At 38.6% G+C, this 20,548-nt stretch overlaps 1 protein-coding gene across 1 annotated transcript; it reads right to left on the bottom strand.

Moving 5' to 3' along the window:
- Positions 1–279: 279 nt before the first annotated feature.
- LOC148880846 (uncharacterized) lies at positions 280–16,789 on the bottom strand. Its single transcript, XM_088962909.1, has 5 exons — positions 16,113–16,789; positions 15,365–15,627; positions 7,418–7,535; positions 3,238–3,446; positions 280–899 (listed from the first exon to the last, which is right to left on the bottom strand). The coding sequence occupies exons 1-5, from the start codon at positions 16,482–16,484 to the stop codon at positions 446–448; spliced, it is 1,416 nt and encodes a 471-aa protein (XP_088819035.1). The 5' UTR covers positions 16,485–16,789; the 3' UTR covers positions 280–445.
- Positions 16,790–20,548: the final 3,759 nt, after the last annotated feature.

Raw genomic sequence — 20,548 nt, forward strand, 5'->3', positions numbered from 1 at the left:
AAACCATTTAAATTGATTTTTACCATCTTCAGGTTTAGGATATAACTGATCATAGAGTAGGTTAACTGTACATTTTGAACCAACCAGATAGTATTAGCTACTTTTCCAACAATCTGGTTTAGACTGCATGGGGTTTGGCCACTATGACGAGAGAACATTCAAACTAGTAAAAATCAACCTAAAATTGAAATATCTTCTCTGCAGAGAAACCATCAATTGGTGATTTTTGACAATTGCATGTGTTCCATATGAAAAATAGAAGCAGACATGCGGGTGGGAACAGAAAATTCTAGGTATTGTTAAGAAGATAAATTCTAAAATAAAATAGAGCAAAACAAACGAATGCAATGAGAAAGTATAGGGAATATACAAAGTTAAAAGCTATAAACAAGGAATATCCTTGCAAAGGACCAAATTAGGATCAATATAAATGGAGGAAAAAAGATTAGAAGCTAGAAATATGATCTGATCCCACATCTAAGTGAACGGTAGAACTCTCAATATGGAAAGCAAATGATTCTGACAACTTAGCTGCATCCTGAACCCTTAGCCGTGTGCCCTGCTGCCCCACTACAACAGCTGCAACCCTAGCAGCTAATGTGCCCATACCTTTCAAATCTGATGCACCACATAGAATACCATATAAAATACCAGATGCATAAGCATCTCCAGCACCACAAGTGTCAACTGGCACACAAGGTGATGGAGGTATGTACACAGATTCGCCTTTTACTCCAATGTAAGATCCTTTAGGACCATCAGTGACGGAGACCAGTGGAACAAAATGGCTCAGATACCTTGTTGCAGATACAGGGCTTTCCTTTGAGAAAAAATCACAGAGGGCTCTTGCTTCATCACTGTTTGCAAACACAATGTCTCCATAGTTCCCTATAATCTCCCTGAGAAAAAAGATTTTGAATTGATGATGATATTCAGGATTCAGGTAAAAAGGGATTATTAATATGGGACCCGAGTTGCATCAAATGCTTGTGTCAGTGATTTCTAATCTAATTATGTATCAAGGCAATGACTCAGCTGCTTTTACACGTACTTGATGAGAAATGGCGTAAATCATATGGATATCAAATATTTGTGATAGTACACAAGAAAAAGCAATAAGATTTCCAGGGATCCCAGATTTCCAGGGATCCCAGAGTGTCAGTTTCTGATTTTAGGCTTCCAACCGCGCAGTGGATTTTGTCTAACATGAGAACTGGAGAATCCATTTTCCAAATAAAACAGGAAAGCTTCATTCTACATGTTAAAAGAACCCCTTCCAAGATTATAAGGGGCCACTGCTTCGTGCAATGGTGAAAGCATTGGCTGAAGCCTGAGAATGGAGGTTCAAGTCTTAGAGCAACCACTCCATGCAAGAAAATTCTGAAGGTTAGGTTCATATCCAGTCCACCACTCCCAACCCAAAACCCTGGATAACCAGGACAAATATTGGATAATGGCTCTTTTTGTTTAATAACCAGCAAAATTAAGTAGTTTGAATATACTGCAGCATTAAGCTGATCGTTACTCCATTTTTTAAACAGTATAACTGGTTGTTATACTGGTTAATAAAAGAATGAAAAGTGCACATAATCAAGCACCCCTACTAAGGTAGCTAATGCTACCATACTTGTATTACTCCATTTACAACAATTACAAGCTTTCCCCTTGGTTTATCTTATCATTCCTAAAAAAATTAATCTTGGTTTGCTCCTTGTCTAGCCAAACTGTTGGCCATGCCATTGCCTGATCTATATGCCCAAGTAAATTTTGATAGTGAATCCATTATTTCAATATTGTGTTTGAATTTGTAAAGATTTTGAGAAGGATAAAAGGGTATTCATAAGATGATCAAGATCTCTTTGGCTCCTTTCAAGTTCTTACCTGTTCTACTACTTTTGCATTCTGAAATTTCATGTTCAATTCAATATATCTTATGATTTAAAATGTCATTCGAGATTCATCTATCAAAACAAAATGTCATTCAAGGTTTAAAATAACTGTTCTTCAATTTGAAATACACAAAAAGAATGAATCAACTCCTATCTCTACTAGTCAAAGGTGATTATTATGGGTATTTACTGCCGAAATTTATTAGAGCAACTCCACCAGTAATTACCCGAGAGGTCCTGAACACCATTAAACTAAGAATTCTTCTGTACCAGTAAAGCACCTGGAAAATGTTACTTTAAACAATCTCATGACACTCCAATCTAATTGCAGCAAAGCATATTAGTGCATCAGACCAAGGTACACATTATCGATACACCCCAATACACTAAAGGGGTATATTGGTACCTTGTACCTAACACAAGCCTTATTTTTTAAGTTTCTTTTTTCAAAAAAAAAAAAAAAGAGGCTAGGAGGAAGGTCTTAAGCCAAAAGGCCTATATTTTGTGTTCGGACACCCACTGATAAGATATGTATCACATTGAAATTCTGAACCTTGCATCAGACTTTATACAATGTTAAATGAGAAAGGACGTCTAAGGGTATTTAGCACTTCAAAATTACACATTCTGAACATAACATCTGAATCAATAAATATACACCCTAACATAAAAGTAATCAACATACTGTCTAGAGTAGATTTTAGAATTTCCTCTAAAACAAGGAATGTACAATGCAGCACTAGAAAGGAACTCCATCATCACCATCTCACTTGTTCCCTTCATCCTCTCTGCCTCCCAGCAAGGCTCACTAGTTATCTTATTTTCCAAAATTTCATTTTATTATATTCTTAGAATGATTTTTTATATTTAATATCTTTACAAAGCCATATCTCAGTGTTGTAATTTTTCTAGTGGTTGCTGTGCTGGAAAACAGTAGACAGTTGGAGCTTAATACCCATGCTAAGTAACAAGTTGACACTTGGTTTGGCATACACCAGGAAGCATTTCGAAAGTAAGAATTTTTTTTGAAGAACAAAGAAGAAAAAATTTATTAAATAAAAAGAAGGGTACAACTTTAATAGGTGTCAAGATAACACCCGACCAACTGAAACTAGGAAAAAAGTTAGATGAACACACATGCTTCATGAAATCCACATAAAAGAAATAACAAAGTCCTGAATAAGTTGAATGGGTCCTTAAATGATAGAATTCAAAAAAAAAAATGGGTCCTTAAAATAATTTCAATCATCAAATCCTATAATAGAACATGTGAGGAAGTTCAAAAACCCTAGAATTGAAACTAAAAGGCCTAGCTATAAACAAAAAACAAACCAGATCAGTGGCTTACCAGAAATCGTCATAATGTCTCTCAATGCAGGACACATCAGATGCTGTCACAGCAACAAGGGCACCATGCCTATGGGCATCCTCACATGCTTTTGCTATTGTTCTGATTGTATGAGGAAGTTCGAACAAGTAACCTTCCACAATGAGTATCTTTGTTTTGGAGACTACACTAGCTAAACATGAGTCATAGCTAACAATTGAAGATGTGCCCTAAAAAGAAACAAAAACACAAATATATTACTGTCTTGAATTTTTTTTTATCAATAACAGATTCATTAAATTCATTGAAATATCGAACTATTTACAGCAAAGAAGACAAAAACTCTTATCTTCCGATTACAACTTAAACCCTCCAAAGAAAGAAAAAGAGAAAAAAAGAAACAATTAAGTTGCCAAAACATTGCTTCCCTTTCTATCCCTTGTTTAGCTAATCCATCAGCTAAAGAATTAGCTGATCTCTTAACCCAACTCATCCTGATTTCTATCCCCCGCACCAGCCACCTGAATTTCCTCTTCTCATTTCTGTAGTTTCACAAGCCGCAGTTGTCTTTAACCAGCCACCATATCACCACCTCCAAGTCCCCTTCAGTTATGAGTTTCCTGACATTCATCTCCTTGGCTTTCTGAACTCCTTCCATAACTGCCAAGATCTCAGCTCTAAGGGAATCCCCCACACCAATTGGGCCTGAGAACAGGGTAGAGATGATCCCGTTCTCATCCCTAAAAACACCTCCAATCCCTGATTGTCTGGGATTCCCCCTACAACTCCCATCAAAAATTTAATTTCAAGAAGCCAACAGGTGGGGGAGTCCAAGGCACCCTTATTATTGGTTTGATCTGAGTGCAGTTTGCAACCTCACCCCACTTTCTCAACATATCTTCCACTGTGTAGTCTGTAAATAGCTCTAGTGATTTCAGCCACTGTACAGCCCTTATATGGATCGCAACCCTCGATTCTTCAGCCCTTCTCTCATTTTCTGAGAAGATCCTAAAATTTCTTTCTTCCCATAATGTCCAGCATACTGCAGCCCTCAGACCTCTCCACATAATCCTTCCCCTTTTCATGTGCCACCTGAAAAAGGAAGGGGAAAATAGGCTCTACAAGTCTGATGGAGGGTTCCACCTACACCCAAAGAGAGAAAAAAACCCACTCCCAAATTGACTTTGCAAATTGGCAAAACACCATTAAGTGAAAACCAATCTCCCCATCCGCTTTGCAAAGAACACACCAATGAGGTGACAAACAGGTATTGGGTCTCTTCTTTTGGAGCAAATCTCCAATGTTGAATCTTTCCAAATAGGCTTCCCGACAAAAACTACCAACCCTAGGAGGAATCGGTCTGCACTAAAGCTCATTAACTGGGAAAGGGGAGATTGCAGGACTGGTGGACTGGCAAAGGACTTTGAAGAAGGAAGCACAAGAAAAAGAGCCCGTGGGGGTAGGGGTCCAAATTCTAGAGTCCACCTTAGAGGGGTCCAAGAAAACATTATCAAGAAGTTCAAAGTGGCTCGAAATACTATCAAGGTCTGAGTACCTCACAACCCTCCTTAAACCCAAGTTCCACCCAAACCCCAAATTGGAAGAGGAAGGGGTGATGAAAGAAGAAATTTGCTCATTTTTAAATTCAGAAAGAGCATACAAAGAAGGAAACTGATCCTTAAGAGGAACATTCCCCACCCAGATTTGTTCCTAGAATTTTATGGAATTACCCGAATTCAAATCATACCTGACATTAGGGGAGAAGACTGGAAGCAAATCATGAATGGCTTTCCAAGGTGAAGTGTTTGTGGTCTTTGCTCTGATTCCAACATCCCATCCATCTTGCTCCAGCCCATGTACGCTTGCCACTATTCTAGCCCATAGCTTCTCCTACTCCAAAGGGAACCTCCACAACCATTTCCCCAAAAGGGCCGAATTCCTTATCCCAATGTTCCCAAGCCCCAAACCCCCATAATTTTTACTTCTGGTCACCACCTTCTAACTAACCCTATGGTCCCTCTTCTCCTCTCCCGGCTCCCAAAGGAAATCTCTCATCAACCACTCCAGCCTACTACAAACCTTCCCTACAATCTTAAACACTAAAAGAAAATAAATGGGTAAGTTTGCTAACGTGGCCTTGATCAGTGCAATCCTACCTCTTTTTCCAAGAGACAAGTCTTTTTTCAAATCTTTCCACCATTGGGTTCCAAAAGCTCTCTTAGGATTATCACCTAGGGGCAACCCTAGGTAATTCAAAGGCCACCCTAAGCCTTCACACCCCAGTACTTCTGCACTCTCCCTAATCTCCCTCTCCTCCAGATTCACCCCCACTATCTTGAAAATTTTCCTGAAAAAACAAGCAGACAGATGCAGCCAAATGGACACATACAAATTTATTTACATAAAAAAGGCATCATTTGAAGAGATCATTTCTTAGTGCAATGGTAAAAGTTAGGTCCTTATCCAGTCCATTCCTCCCAAGACCCCAAACTTGCAAAAAGGACTTCCATCCTTCCAGTTGCTCCCTTGATTTGAGCCTTCTTGATTACCATCGCGGCTACAACCTTGGCTCATCTTTTCGAACTGCATCACCATCGCTGACCAAGTCTACTTCACTTTTCTCAAGTCCAAAGCCACCTTGTGACAGTTCAGTTCCAATTGCTCCAACCTATCATCCATTGTGGCCGATCTAGTAAGAGGCATTAGTGAATCTTCACTTCTTGCTCTGATACCAGATGTCAGGAACCTACCTAACATAGGAACTCTCTTCAAGGGGAGCTCTGCCTGCTTACAAAAAAAAAAAGAGAATAAGGGAAAATTTGGGGGGATTAATCTCTACCCTTTATCCTTTGGAGACCATATATATAGCTTCTTACAATTAGAATATCAGGTAGTTATGATAGGGTATCAGGCATTCTGTGCCACTAGCTGATGTGGCCTCCTAAGTAAACAAACTAGTATCCCTGATGCCGGTGTCCACATTGGGTTAGGGTCTTCATGGGTTCAATACTTGGCAGCAACAGCCCATCCTTACTTAGGGGTCCAACATCAATGTTGCATGCTTGACCAATACACCAAAAGCCTTAAGACTGATGGAGCGCGACAAGCCAAGCACTTTCACATATCACCATGCTTCCACAATCAACAATTTGGCAGCTCTCACAATAGCAATAGTTTCCTCTAGCGACTTTCACTTTGCTCTAACTATTCCTTTCCATGGTAGCTTTAACTTTGTTCTAGGTAGCCCTCTCTGTTATTCAAACTTGAGACGTAGTGGTTGGCTCTGATACCAAGCATTGTGTGCTTGATCAATATGCCAAAAGCCTCAAGACTGATGGAACGCATCAAACCAAGCACTTTAACATTTAGGACTGTAACATTCTACCATCTCAAATATTAATGGTAGAATTGTGGCATTTGAACATCATCTTTCATAATCATAAAGAGCCATATCTTGCATGTGCATTACACATATGGTGCCTAATTAGTAATATTAAATTAGTTTATATATTTTGAATTCTAACATGTTTATAGAAAAAATGTCTTTATTCAAAGTAAGTTTCTACAGGAACAATGATATTCATCATGTATATTAGTTGTTCATTTATTCAAAAAAAAAAGGTAATGAGTCAAAAGGAACATGTTACATAGAAGTTTGCCTCAAAATCTATTGAATGTTGGAATCCAATAAATGTCTAACATAGATGCTTCATCCATTTAGGAGAGTCCATGCAAAACTACCTGCAACATCAGATAAATATTGCAACAGCAAATAGAGTCTACAGCCTAGATCTTTGGTTGAATGCTGAACATTTCATTCAAATGGATTCCAAGTGAGCTAAATCTATGTTTGGTAGTGTTGCAGAAGTGGTGTTAGGAGGAGTAGTTTATAATGGGTTGACTCTTTCAGGTACTTGACAATTGCACCATCTGAGTCCTTTCTTTACTTCTTCAATAAAATTTTACTGTTAATAAATCAAAAAAAAGAGGAAATTTTTAATACAATTCATATGAGTATGCCTGTATTTCTTTTCTTTTTTGTTAATATATTCATATAGCTAATTGTTGAAAATATAGAGAATAGCATTTAATTACAAGTTTACCAGTAATTGAAAATTTAAAAATTTCAATGAATAAAGGTGTCCAGAATTTAATATTAGTGCAAATTGTCAATCATTCATATTATCAAAAAGGACCTGACCTGATATGCAAGCATAGTTCGCTGAGCATCTGGAGTTGTAAGAACTATAACTGTACCCGTTGTCCCATCCTTGACAGGTGCAGAGAGAAAACTGACATTTGCCCGATGCAGTTTTGCCCTGGAGAACAATTAAGAAGAAAATACTTACACTCAGCAGAGATAATGGCAGCTATACCAGAAAATTGATATAATTTCTTTTCTTCGCAGTTTGATCATCGTACAAAGCATTGTTTACTTGCAATCTTGAAATGGTACAAACTACAAGAAACCTGTTTCTATTTTCTGGTGCTATAGGGACCCTTCCAAACAGATTTAGGATCCATATCTGGCAAGTGGCAGACTGTCCACTCAAAAATAAAGATCCTTACCTAATATATGCCAGAGTCTCAAGCTTTTGAGCAATATTTCTGATTTCCTTTTTCAACTAGGACTAACACATATAAATTGGTTTGCTAATCAAATGAATATTTATGCAAGTCATAGATGAATAGTTTGTTTGTATACACCTTCACCCACATTATATGACATTTGTATGATTTTTGTTTATGTTAGTTACATTTACTCCAATGTTTTAAAAGCACAAGGCAAAAAAATAAAAAGCACAAGGGGCATCCAAAAAATGCAAAAAAAGAATAGAAAATTAAAAATAGTAAACATAATATTAATTAAAAATATAAACTTAAATTTTAAAATACATGTTTTAAAAAACATATTATCTCAAATTAAAATACATAAACACAACATGTAAAACATATCAAAAATGAAAATTTAAAAATAAAATCAAAATAGCACACAAAACATATTCAAGCATGTAGAATTCTCAATCTTTTATTTTTTATTTTTTTTTGGAAAAAGGTAAAGTAATTTTCTTCAACTCAAAAACTTACAAGTTGGGATCAGGCCTAGAAGGGCAGTGATAACTCTGTATTTTGATACCTTAAGGGCATCATTTCAGAGGTATTTTCAGCCTTAGAATAGTCAAAATATGCCCTTTTCCCAGTTAAATTCATTGTTGTGACCTTTGAGGGTCTCTGTGCAAATTTTGGGGAAAACTGGGAAGTTTTCATGGCTGAAATGCAGATTTTGGGAAGCTGGTATGAAGTCCAACTGAGAGAGGGGGTGCTTTTGTAAAAAACTGAAAGCAGGAGGGCGCCTCCTAGCTGCTAAACCCAATTTGGCGCCCCTCCTACTGTATTAGCATGCTCCCCACGCCTTAACAAACCCTAGGGCACCTTTTAACCCAATCTTTTCACTCTTAACAAACCCTAGCCGCCCCTAACTGTTAAATACTCACCTTCCATCACTTCTAATCTCCACCATCCATTCTAGGGCACTCTCTTTTTAGCATTCTAACCCTAGGAGCCACCTAACTTCTAATCTTCATCATTCAACCTTTAGCCATTAAATCTCAGCCTTATATAATATTGGGTGCCTTCTCCTTTTGAACCATCCTAACCCTTCATTCTAAACCCTAAGGCACCCATATTTTTTCTAAAACACAGTTGCCGCCCCCCTCTTTCTCTCTATTCCCAGTTGTGTCCACCCTTCACTATAAAAAGAACCCTAGGGGCCCTGTAGGAGGGGTTGGTCAATTCACCCAAGTAAGAAGGAAGGTTGATTTTGAGAAGTTCAAGGGTAGAGGAAGAGGAGGACGCCCAGGCAAGAGGAGGGGTTCCTACTTTCACGCCAACACCACTATTGCCACCTCTGGATTTGAATCCCAACCAGTCTCTTTAGTTTTAGTTTTAATTTTTGTTCTTGCATTTCCAGTTTCGTTATTTACTTTCTACAATTTATTTTCATTCCGTTTGATCTTCGTTTTATTTTCTGCAGATCTGCAATTCGGCTAGGTAAGACGGAAGGCCTAGCTCAAGAAGTTCGAGGGTCAAAGGAGGGATCCGGAAACTGCTACCTCTGATTGGATTACAGATTTCTATTTCGTTTCTTTTGTTAATTTATTTTTGTTTCTGCACTTTTAACTTTCAGTACTGTTCGAATTATATATTTTTCTCATTTTAATTAATTAATTTTTATATTTCTGCTCTTCCCTCTTGTGTTCACTTGTCCGGATTTGAGTGTATATTAATTTTCCCTCACTTCCCTGTGGATACGACCCGTTCTCACCCATTTACTGTGTTAGTATTTGTTTGACAGTAAAAAAAAATTATAAATGTTTAAACTGGTGTTCTGAAGTGTTTAACGACACGCTTCCAGACACACCAGGCAGCCTGAAGACCATAGCAATTACACTTTCCACCAGAAATCAGAACAATAAAAAGAAGACAAATTCAGATTTTTAAATTCCTCAAATACAGATATCCAAGAAACCAGTTTGCCCACAGCTCTTTGAATGGTATGTTCAGGACTTTTGCCTTTCTTACTGAAGATTCTACTGCTCCTCTCAGCCCAAATGGACCATAAGACAGCAGCAGGAATAGTCCTCCACACCAGGCTCCCTTTCTTACTAAGGCCTCTCACCTTCCAACAACCGAGGAGATCCTTAACCGATCTAGGCATTACCCAACTGAACTCCAAGACTCTGAGAAAGTATCCCCAAATCTGAGAGGAAAATGGGCAATGAATACATAAATGATCTGTCAATCCAGCATGTTGCCCACAAAGACTACATGAAGGATCCATAATCTGAATGCCCCTTCTCACCAGATTAACCCTGGAGAGACATTTATCAAGTGCCATCGTCCAAACCAGAAAGTTGACTTTTGAAGGACTTATAGTATTCCAGATCTAAGAAGCAGGAAAATCAGTAGGATCCAAACTACCCATTTTAGAGGCAAGGGACTTAACAGAAAATTCACCATTTGAATTCCATTTCCAACTCCATTTGTCTTTCAATTGCTGATCAATCTTCTGATTTTGAAGAAGTGCCATCAGGTCCCCAATCTCTTCTAATTCCCAGTCAAACAGATCCCTCCTAAAAATGGGAGTCCAAGTTAGAGACCCACCTGTCACACAGCAGTACTCAGCCACAGAAGCTTCTTGATTAAGAGAGCACACTGAAAAAAATGAGGAAAGGATTCAGCTAGAGTCCCATCCAAACACCAAGGGTCCTTCCAGAACTTTGTTCTTTCCCCATTACCAATCTTGACAGAAATCCCTTCCATGAACAGAGAGAAGTTTTTCATGATAGATTTCCAAGGGGAACTACCCCAACTTAGGGGAGGATCCCTGGATCTCCAGTTACCCCACTCCACCCCATATTTATCTACAATGAGAGATCTCCACCAAGCCTCCCTTTCAGCTGAGAACCTCCAAATCCACTTACTTAGTAGGGCAGTATTGAAATTCTTCACTTTCCTAATGCCTAACCCACCCTCAGCCTTAGGAAGACAAACTTGATCCCAGCTTACATGCACTTTTCTCTCCTCCCCCCAACCCCTCCAAAGAAAGTTCCTCTGGATCTGCTCCAATCTTTTGGCAACTTTGATAGGGATGGGGAAGAGAGAAAGAAAGTAAGTAGGAAAATTGGAAAGAGTGCTTTTTATCAGAATAAGCCTACCCCCAAATGAGAGATATCTAGCCTTCCATGCAGCTAACTTCCGTTCCAATCATTCAATAACTAGGTCCCAAATCGATGAAGCAAGACAATTTGCACCCAACGGCAGTCCCAAATATTTAACCAGGAGGAATTCAGTCTGACAAGCCAGAACCTCCGCACAATCAGCTAAATTAGATACATGACCCACTGGAATGATTTGACTTTTATTCCTGCTCACTTTTAGTCCGGCGATTACCTCAAACCAAGATAGGATTCCAAGGACAAGATCTAACTGGGGTGGAGAAGCATCCACAAAGAATAAAGTATCATCTGCAAATTGGAGGATATTGATCTTTTCTCCTTTAGGAGAGAATGCAAAGCCTTCCCACTCACCAGATTCTGCAGCCTTTCTACAAAACAAAGTGAGAATCTCCATGACACAAATAAAGAGCAAGGGGAACAAGGGATCACCTTGTCTTAATCCCCTATAGCTATCAAAAAACCCTGTTGACTGACCATTAACCAACACTGAGAATTTTGAAGTGAAAACACAAACTTTTATCCAGTTTCTCCATTTCTGCCCAAACTTCATATGTTGTAACACCAAATCAATACACCTCCAGTTGACATGATCATAAGCTTTTTTGATATCCAGTTTGCAAATCAAACCAAGGGAGCCTTCTCTTTTTCTTGAGTGAATCAGCTCATTTGCAATAAAAACAAAATCAAGCATCTGCCTACCCAGTACAAAAGCACTTTGATTATATGAGATAACATTACCTAACACCCCTCTCAGCAAGTACTTCAGCTAGGATCTTGTAGAAACTATGCAAGAGACTGATTGGCCTGAAGTCTTTGATGTTAACCGCCCCTTCAATTTTTGGGATGAGGGTGATAAAGGTAGTATTTAAGCTTCTTTGAAGGGAAGCATTATCATAAAATGCCTGAAAAACATTCAAAATATCTTCCTTCACAAAATCCCAGCATTTGACAAAAAAAGGTTGGTAAGCCCATCCGGCCCAGGTGACTTATCCGCTGCCAACATAGTTATGGCTGCTTTAATTTCTTCCTCCGAAAAGGGTCTCTCAATGAGATAGGACTGCTCTGCATTCAGCTGTTTAAAAGGAAGGCCTCTTGGAAAGGGTCTGATCGGCCAATTCTCTTTATAGAGGTTTTTATAGAAATTAGTATCCATTACCTTTATATGCATCAGATTCCCCCAATCTGCCCTCCCACTCCAGCTTACTAATTGAAAAAACTTTTGCTCTGGCATTTACCATTTTATGAAATAAATGAGTGTTTTTATCCCCCTCTTTCAACCAGGCCACTTTAGCCCTTTGTCTCCACTTGATTTCTTCTTTTACTGCCAACTTATCATACTTGATTTTTGCTTGAGACCTCTTCATTTTGCTTTCCTCAATTAAAGGACCTACTTCTTCAGCAACATCAATTTCCTTAATAAGACTCAACAAAGCTTTCTTTTCAGTTTCAGAATTCAAATTAGTCTTCGCTTTCCAGATTTTCAGCCTCTTCTTAACTACACCAAGTTTGTTTGCCAAAATGAAAGAGCTAGTACCCTCCACCTGCAGTTCATTCCATACAATCTTCAACAAGGGAACAAACTTCTCATCTTCAAACCAGGCATTCTCAAACTTGAAGGGTGCACTGATTTTTCCTTTAAATCCACAGACCAGCTGAATTGGACAATGATCCAAAACAGGCCTAGGGAGAACAATTTGCCTAAAATCAGGAAAAAGTTCTTCCCAATTTGAGGACACCAAAAACCTATCCAATCCTACCAGGGTGGGAGTGTCTTGATTGTTAGTCCAAGTAAACCAGCTACCCTGAAGAGGGAAATCAATCAGCTCAAATCTGTTGATGAAATCAGAAAATTGAAGCATCCCTCTTGACCTCCTACCACTGGTGTTTTTTTTCAGCAGCAGCTAGAATGACATTGAAGTCTCCACCAATGACCCATGGAAAAGATAGACAACCCCTCGCTTCAACCAATTCTTTTCAAAAATCCTCCCGAAGAATTCCATCTATCGGACCATAGACATTTGTGACTTGACAAATATTACCATCAGGAAGTTTCAAAATTAATGAGATTGAGAATCTCCCAATGTGAGCAGAAATTAAACTACAAATAGAAGGATCCCAGAGACTCAACAACCCCCCTGCACTTCCCACAGCCAGTTTAGCTTTCCATCTGACCTCTCCCTCCCCCCAAATACTTCTTACTATTGCAGCATCTAAATAATCCAATTTAGTTTCTTGCAGCATGATAATCTTCGAACCTGACCTCTTCAGAGATGCACACACCACAACTCTCCTCCTTCCCAACCCCAGCCCTCTTACATTCCAAGACAGAAATTTTAAATCCATGATGAGAACAAGAAAAACAACCCCCCACACACACTGATACCTCACTACTACCAGCCTTATCATTTAATAGTCAATCTTTTTTTTTTCACAATTGCATTACTTTAAATAGTTAATAGTTAATATGATGTTAAATATTCTGCATTCTTGATTCTATGAGCTGCCTTTGTACAAAGTCCCTCGAGGGAAGCCCAAACAAGTCCATGTTAGGGTCTTAAATTGCTAATCCATACAAAAAAAAAAAAGAGATTTTAAAATTTTAATAAACAATTTTCTAAAATCTCTTTTTTTGTTGGGATTCAGAATTTAAGGCACAACCATGGACTTTGTTTGGGCTTTCCTAAAGGGACTTGGTTGGGGGCCAGGGGCCCTAGTCACTAGGCTTAAAACAGAGCAAAATTTGCAAAGTTGAAAAGGTGCACGCCTAAGGCACACTAGGTGCTTGCCTTTCCATACTGGCTGATTGGTTACTAGCTTTTCCAGTAACATAGGTGAATCCTAAAATCAACCTATGAGGTAAAGGGTACAATATCCTCTTTCTTCCGTTCTCATTTAATAATCTTTTAGCTATTTTTAGGCTAATTGATTCACTTTTTTGTCAATATGGAAGATTTTACCTTCTTTTCATTGGACTGATAAATAAGGTCCCCCTCCCCCATCCAGTACAAATTTTGAGGGAGCAAGGATTAGCTGAATGTGATGGCTGTTCAGTGGGCTGTGGAGCCAATGATAAGGTTCCACACCAGTAATAAAATACATGGGCCCATGAATTTATTACTGGCATGGAACCTTATCATTGGTTGCACAGCCTGCTGAACAGCCATTGTGTTCAATCTGAATTGATTCACTTTTTTGTCAATATGGAAGATTTTACCTTCTTTTCATTGGACTGATAAATAAGGTCCCCCTCCCCCATCCAGTACAATTTTTTAGGGAGCAAGGATTAGCTGAATGTGATGGCTGTTCAGTGGGCTGTGGAGCCAATGATAAGGTTCCACACCAGTAATAAAATACATGGGCCCATGAATTTATTACTGGCATGAAACCTTATCATTGGTTGCACAGCCTGCTGAACAGCCATTGTGTTCAATCTGAATTCTTTTTAAGGGCAGTGATATGCTATTATCTTAACAATTTAAAATTATAGGAATAACTTACTTAATACTTTCATCTTTCAATCACATACATGAAAGTACTCTTTAATATTCAAATCGGTTGACTAGAACTGTCCATTGTAGAGCAAAAGTGAGAAAAACAAACTAGACAGTGGAAGTTATTTGTTTGACATTATAGAGGTGAATCAACAGAAAGGATAATTTCAACTGTGTTTCTGTTGTTTTGCATGTTTTAACTTCATACCACTACAACCATCCACATATCGGTCTACCGACTGGATCACCTAGATAAGTTATTGGTCGATCTTGAATGCACTATAAAGTGACCAAGATAATATCACGTCGGCTTTGACTTGTGAATTTTCAAGAATGCCTTTTCCTGTCAGGTTTCCATCAAAGCATGCCTTTTCATGAGAAAATTGTTTAGATGCATTTAAATTAAGCACCAGTGTGTCACTTAGACTATCAGAAGACATCCCATAAAATAACAACATTAATCAGCAATTAAGAAGACCAAAATATTAAAGAAGGAAACTATGAAGTGAAGGAACACAATCTGCTTTTGCAGAAATTCCATCCATTTCTATGAATTACTTAATTACTTCTTCAGAAGCAGTAACTAATTCTAGCAATGCAATAATCTATCAAAAAAAATCTGGTCATGCAATGATCCAGACATAAAACGATAGCATGTACACTATAAGATACCACGAGAATTTTTATTTTTCAATTTTTAATGAAGCAAAAGTGGATTCATCCCATAAATTAGGAAATTTTAACTTTTTGGAAAGCTAAGGCTCAGTTTAGAAGCAGTACAAATACAAATATGTACAGTACAAATACATAAAAAAAATAATACAAAATACAAGATTTTGCACTCTACATATTTGTATTTGTACTCCTTCCAAATGGAGCCTAAGAAGGAAAACAAATGAAAAAGAAATGTGACCTGACCTGTAAAACCCACCCAAGGGATCGCTTCCTACACTGCCCACCATGGCTATGTTCAACATAGGGCCTCCATTGGGCCGACCGCCTAGCCTAGCCAAGGCTACCAGTGTGTTAGAAAGAGACCCTCCAGCAGCGGCCTTGTAGCTGCAACCATCCATTGCTCGCAGAACTCTACCCCTCTCCTCATGGTTCACGAGCTTCCTTGTTCCCTTTTCCATTCCCAATCTCTCCAAAAATTCGTCATCCACCATTCCCGAAAAATCTACCTATATGTATGAAAAAAAAAGTGTAAAAATAAAAGAACAAAAAATGAAAGAAAAAGAAACGAAAGTTGATTTGTCCTTTTAAGTATTTAAAATAACAGAAAATCCTTCCCTAGGCAAGGATGGGAGAGAGAATTTCAACGACATTCTTTTTCTCTTTTGCTAGCATGATTGAAATAATAAAATGTAGACGATTAACATTTCTGAAAGTATATCATAAAAACATATATGAAAAAGAAAATTAAAACCACATAGTTTTTTTCTTCTTCCACAATAATGGGGTAGGGGAGCAGAAGAGTGTTAAAGAAGAAAACTCTAAATCCTTCGCCTCAAATTAATACTACAGATGGAAGTGAACATAGTAAACAAAAGATGATCAGAACTTTGAGGAGCAACAAAATGAACAAAGGAAAAGGACAAGTAAAAGCAAGTTGAATTCAAACAAGCAATACAATTCAGAGATACAGAGAAGAAAGAATGAATGGTACCATAGCCTGCCCAAGACCCAAAACGTCCCATCTCTCTGGTGTCTCCTCCTCGACCTCTTCATCATCATCGTCTTCATTTTTTCCTTCTTCATCACTATCACTTCCGCTCTCCAATTCCTTTCCAACTGCATCCCATCTACGTGAGGTTTCAGAAACCCCAGAAATTCTCCAACCCCTCATTGCTCTCTCCTTGTCTCTGTAAGAGCAACAAAATCGACTAAAACCAGCGATGGCGCCATCAGTTGTTTGGCGGCTGTTCTTTAAAAGACAAGACCTCCAAGTAGGCGGCAAAAGTGGGCTAGAGAGGAGAGGAAGAGAGAGGGTGGTAGCACCGGCACCACAGAAGAGAGAAGAGAAGACAGAGAGAGACATCTTATTTCGCCGATGTTTCAGGATGGAGGTCGACGATGAGCCTCCATCATCCAACTCGGTGAATGCTTGTGAACCTTGGATTTGGTATTTATTTTATCTGAATCCGACTGGTTTTTTCATGGATCGCCTGTTTGGCTGTTCCCTCTCTTTTTTTTCTCTTTTTCTTCCAGAAATGCCCTTAGACTTTGGATACAAAGACTGATCTCTGCTGGATTTAGGAGAGCGAGGGTTCGATACCATGTCTTTCCCACAACATAGATTTTCCGGGAGAGCACAGCCAATTCCTATGTTAATGATTGGTTCACTGGTGGCCTGATCTGACGTGGTCAAATTATTCACCACATGTCAGATAATGAAACCAATTATTCGAATGGACCTCCTCTAATCATATGTCGGCAGATCATCCGACACCCCGCAAATCTCTGTTATGAACAAAAATTGTTGATAGACACGTGGCTGAAAGAGAAGTTGTTAGCAAGGAACATTTGGGACCTCATATTTCATGGTAAGAGTATTTCTCTGCCACGTATTCATCCATTTGGACGCGTTGGTGGACCACGAGTGAGTCACCAAAACTGATGCAATCATTTTCTAATTTCTGGGTAAAGTTGTGCAGATAGCTCCTGGGTTCAAAATGTGATTAGAAATTTAGAATTAACTATAAGGCCCAAAGATGGCCCACACCGTTGTGGGCTGACTTTCTTTGCAAAGTACATTAACGTGAACTTTAAAACTGCGAATATAAGAGTAACCAATGACTTAAAAATTTACAAAAATAAATGGAATAGTTATGTTAAATTATATCTATATCTATATTACTATTATAACTGTGAATGAGAATAAAATTTCTATTTATTATATTTTTCTCCTTCAATTCCTTTTTATTAAATTTAATATTTAATATATTAACTTTCATTGTTTCACTCTCAAAACATGTACATGCTTACTGGTACCAAGATAAAAGGTTGCAATGTAAAGCCAATCTCATAAACAATGGATGAGATTAATTTGTCAAATTCAATGGGGTTTGTGTGTGATTATATATGAACATATGAGGTTAGCTTTTCATTTGTCAACTTTATAATGTGATTGGCACATTATTACATATATTTTGTACTTTTTCACTTTAAATGATATTTATTTTAGAAGTTTCCAATTTTTGTTTATTTGGTTGGGTTTCACTTTAAATATTTTATATTCTCTACATCAAGTTAATACCTATTAAAATGTGTCACATTAGCATTTGGTTTCAAGAAACACTGCGGCGTTAGAGGAAACAAGAATTTGATGTTTACCCATATGTTTCATGTATAAAAAACAAAGTGTTTCAGTTTCCTACCATTTATTTGATAAAACAGTGAAACTGAACAGTTGTTTCATTTTATTTTATATACAATAAATGTCAACACCTACGTGGTTTTAATGTGGTGATGTTTTTTCAATAAATGCCCACAAAAACAAGAGTTCAAATCTGTGCCTCACAAAGGGGCCCCCCACAACGTCCCACAACACATCCCTGCCTTGTATTAGGAACATTTCCCAATAATGACATCATCATTTCAATAAAGTATTAGTTTGCTAGTGTTTTTCCAACCGACCCAACCTGGTCAGGTTACTTGAGATGGAAACCGAAACTGACCTAGTGTTAAGCAAAACCGACTTGGTTGGTTTGAGTCGGGTTGGGTCGATTTGGGTCGGTTTTGTCTCTAAGTTCATCCATGCCCCCCCATGGCCACCTAGTTTTCTGGAAATATATTTAAAACTGAAATATGTATTTTAAATATATATATATATAAACAAAAATATACATACAAATATATTGGAATATATGTTTTCTAGAAATATATATCTAACATATTTCATAATATATATTTTTTAGATATAGATATTGGAATATATATTTTCAAATATTTCAGTATTTTAGTTAATGAAAACCGAAATCGACCCGAACTATCGGTTTATGAATTTGTACAACCCGAAACCGACCGGTGCTGATGAAAACCCGATCAACTCAGGTTGGGTCGGTCCGGGTTGGTCAGTTTGGTCGGGTTGGGCCTTCTTATGAACAGCCCTAGGCACCTTAGAGCTATCATTGTGTTGCATCCGCCTTGTAATGCGAGAGCTTCAGTTTCTAAAAAGTGAGGACTTAGCTTTATGGAAGAAAAAGGACTTAGCTTTTTGTAGGATGAGAACTTAGCTTTTTATAGCGTACTCCCATAGATGGCGCCAAATGATTTAACCATTTCTGATCACGTATCATTTTTTTCGATAAGTACATCATCATCTTGTTTGCTCCCAAGTGGCCGATGACTTAGGGGCTAAAGTGCAGCTCCCTAGTGTAGTGCTGAAGGGATAGGATCATTCTTGAACCATAAACTGAACCAGGTCTGAACCAAAAGGAGTAGGGAGGGATAATACTTGATACAAAGAAGCAGTATCTCCCAATGGAGGTGTTCACACCCAAAGAAGGATCCAAAATCTGCTCTCACTGAAGATGGCGCAGTTCAAGGTAGAGCAGAATCAGTAGTGTTCTTCCAAGAGAACTTGACCCTTCGCAAGAATCAACTGGACGACTTGTGAATACAACTCCCACTAATCTTTTCTCCAAAAGATTGGTATCAAGATCAAATCTTGATTTCTCCCAAGAACTGGAGATCAAACTGCTGTATGCGGCGGCTGCAGGAAGGAGGCAGCAAGAGACTATTTGCAGGGTGTAGAATTCTCTCTTCTTGTAATCTCAGCTCTGAAGACAAGAGTGTTGATTGCATTGTATGTCTAAAGGCTGCCGCCCCCTCTTCCTTTTATAGACTTAAAGGGATCAGCTCCTAATCCCATTAGGAGTTGGAAGTCCAAATCATATTTGGATTAGAAGTCCCTTTAATTGATAAGGGATAACCCATATCTTATCTGCATATTAGATTAGCCATCTCCTAATCTAATTAGGAGGCTTCCAGATCTAAATCTTATTTAGATCTTGGACTCTCTAAGTGGATAGGGTCTGGGCCCAATCCTATCAGTTGATCCATCTCAGAATTTGCCCCTTAAGTGACTAATCAAATTAGCCCAATTCGAAATGGGCTTAAGGCCCATTTAAGGTTATGTATTCATTTAACCTTCAAACTGCTGCCCAGTTGGACTTCCTCGTATGGTGTGGGACCCAAACATTGATCTACACATCAACCACATGGATTCGGCCTAGCCTTTGCTACAAGGCCTGGCTGAATACACTATTATGGATAATGCACCCCCTGAAACCCATCAGATGGGCTCTATGGGCCCAACACTTACCCTAAGTGGTCCCTAGGCCAAGCCACCTTGTAACACCCAGGGACTGTGGGCAGATACAAGATTAGCCCATCCGGTATTATCCTCAATGGTCTTACACTTAACCTCTCAGCCCATAATGATCATACATTGCCCGACAAGAGAGGACCTCTCCCTCGGTTGCAAGGAACAGTGTTGCACTCTCTCTTGTATGGATCCCGAGAATTAAAACCATTTGCAAATCATTTCGAAATCATAATATATATACTTTTTTGTCTCATATAAAATATATTTTCCAAAACAAATCTCAATGATTGAAATCGGCTGCCAGTAGTCTTGGTTTCCATCAGTGAGAGTGCATCCCCAATCATTACCTTTGTCCGACAAAGGGGCTGAGCCTGTCACTATGATCACCCACTTAGATGAATTCTCAGACTGTCCCAACATACCCAGGTTTTGACCCCCGCTAAGGATCTCGCTGAATGGTACATCAAAGATAGTCCAATCCAACACCTAGTGCAGTATCATAATCGAGTCTAGGGGTCAGGTGTAACTTTCCAGTTTTGCCCACCAATCTCCAAGGTCCAGGGCAATACTGGAAATCTGGTCCAGTTCAAAGATTCAATTAATCCTACACTGTATATGCCTAGGGTCTCACCCTGGTAGCTGAGACAGGCCACCCCAACCGACTTGGTGGCACCACACTGTCAGCCTTGTTAGGATAGGTCTCCCTAGACCGACCCACTGGCTGTGAACATTCTAAAGTAACACGAGTCTCATTAAGTGTCCAGTTTAAGGGT

Source organism: Nelumbo lutea, chromosome 1 (genome assembly GCF_056320005.1).
Source record: "Nelumbo lutea isolate HS-2025 chromosome 1, American lotus-T2T, whole genome shotgun sequence".
Classification (NCBI taxonomy): Eukaryota; Viridiplantae; Streptophyta; class Magnoliopsida; order Proteales; family Nelumbonaceae; genus Nelumbo; species Nelumbo lutea.

Coding starts and splice junctions, on each gene's coding strand:
- LOC148880846 (XM_088962909.1), bottom strand. CDS start 16,484: ATGTCTCTCTCTGTCTTCTCTTCTCTCTTCTGTGGTGCCGGTGCTACC. Junction 15,628..16,112: donor TGGGTCTTGGGCAGGCTATG/GTACCATTCATT, acceptor TCATACATATAG/GTAGATTTTTCGGGAATGGT. Junction 7,536..15,364: donor CCCTTGGGTGGGTTTTACAG/GTCAGGTCACAT, acceptor ATTGTTCTCCAG/GGCAAAACTGCATCGGGCAA.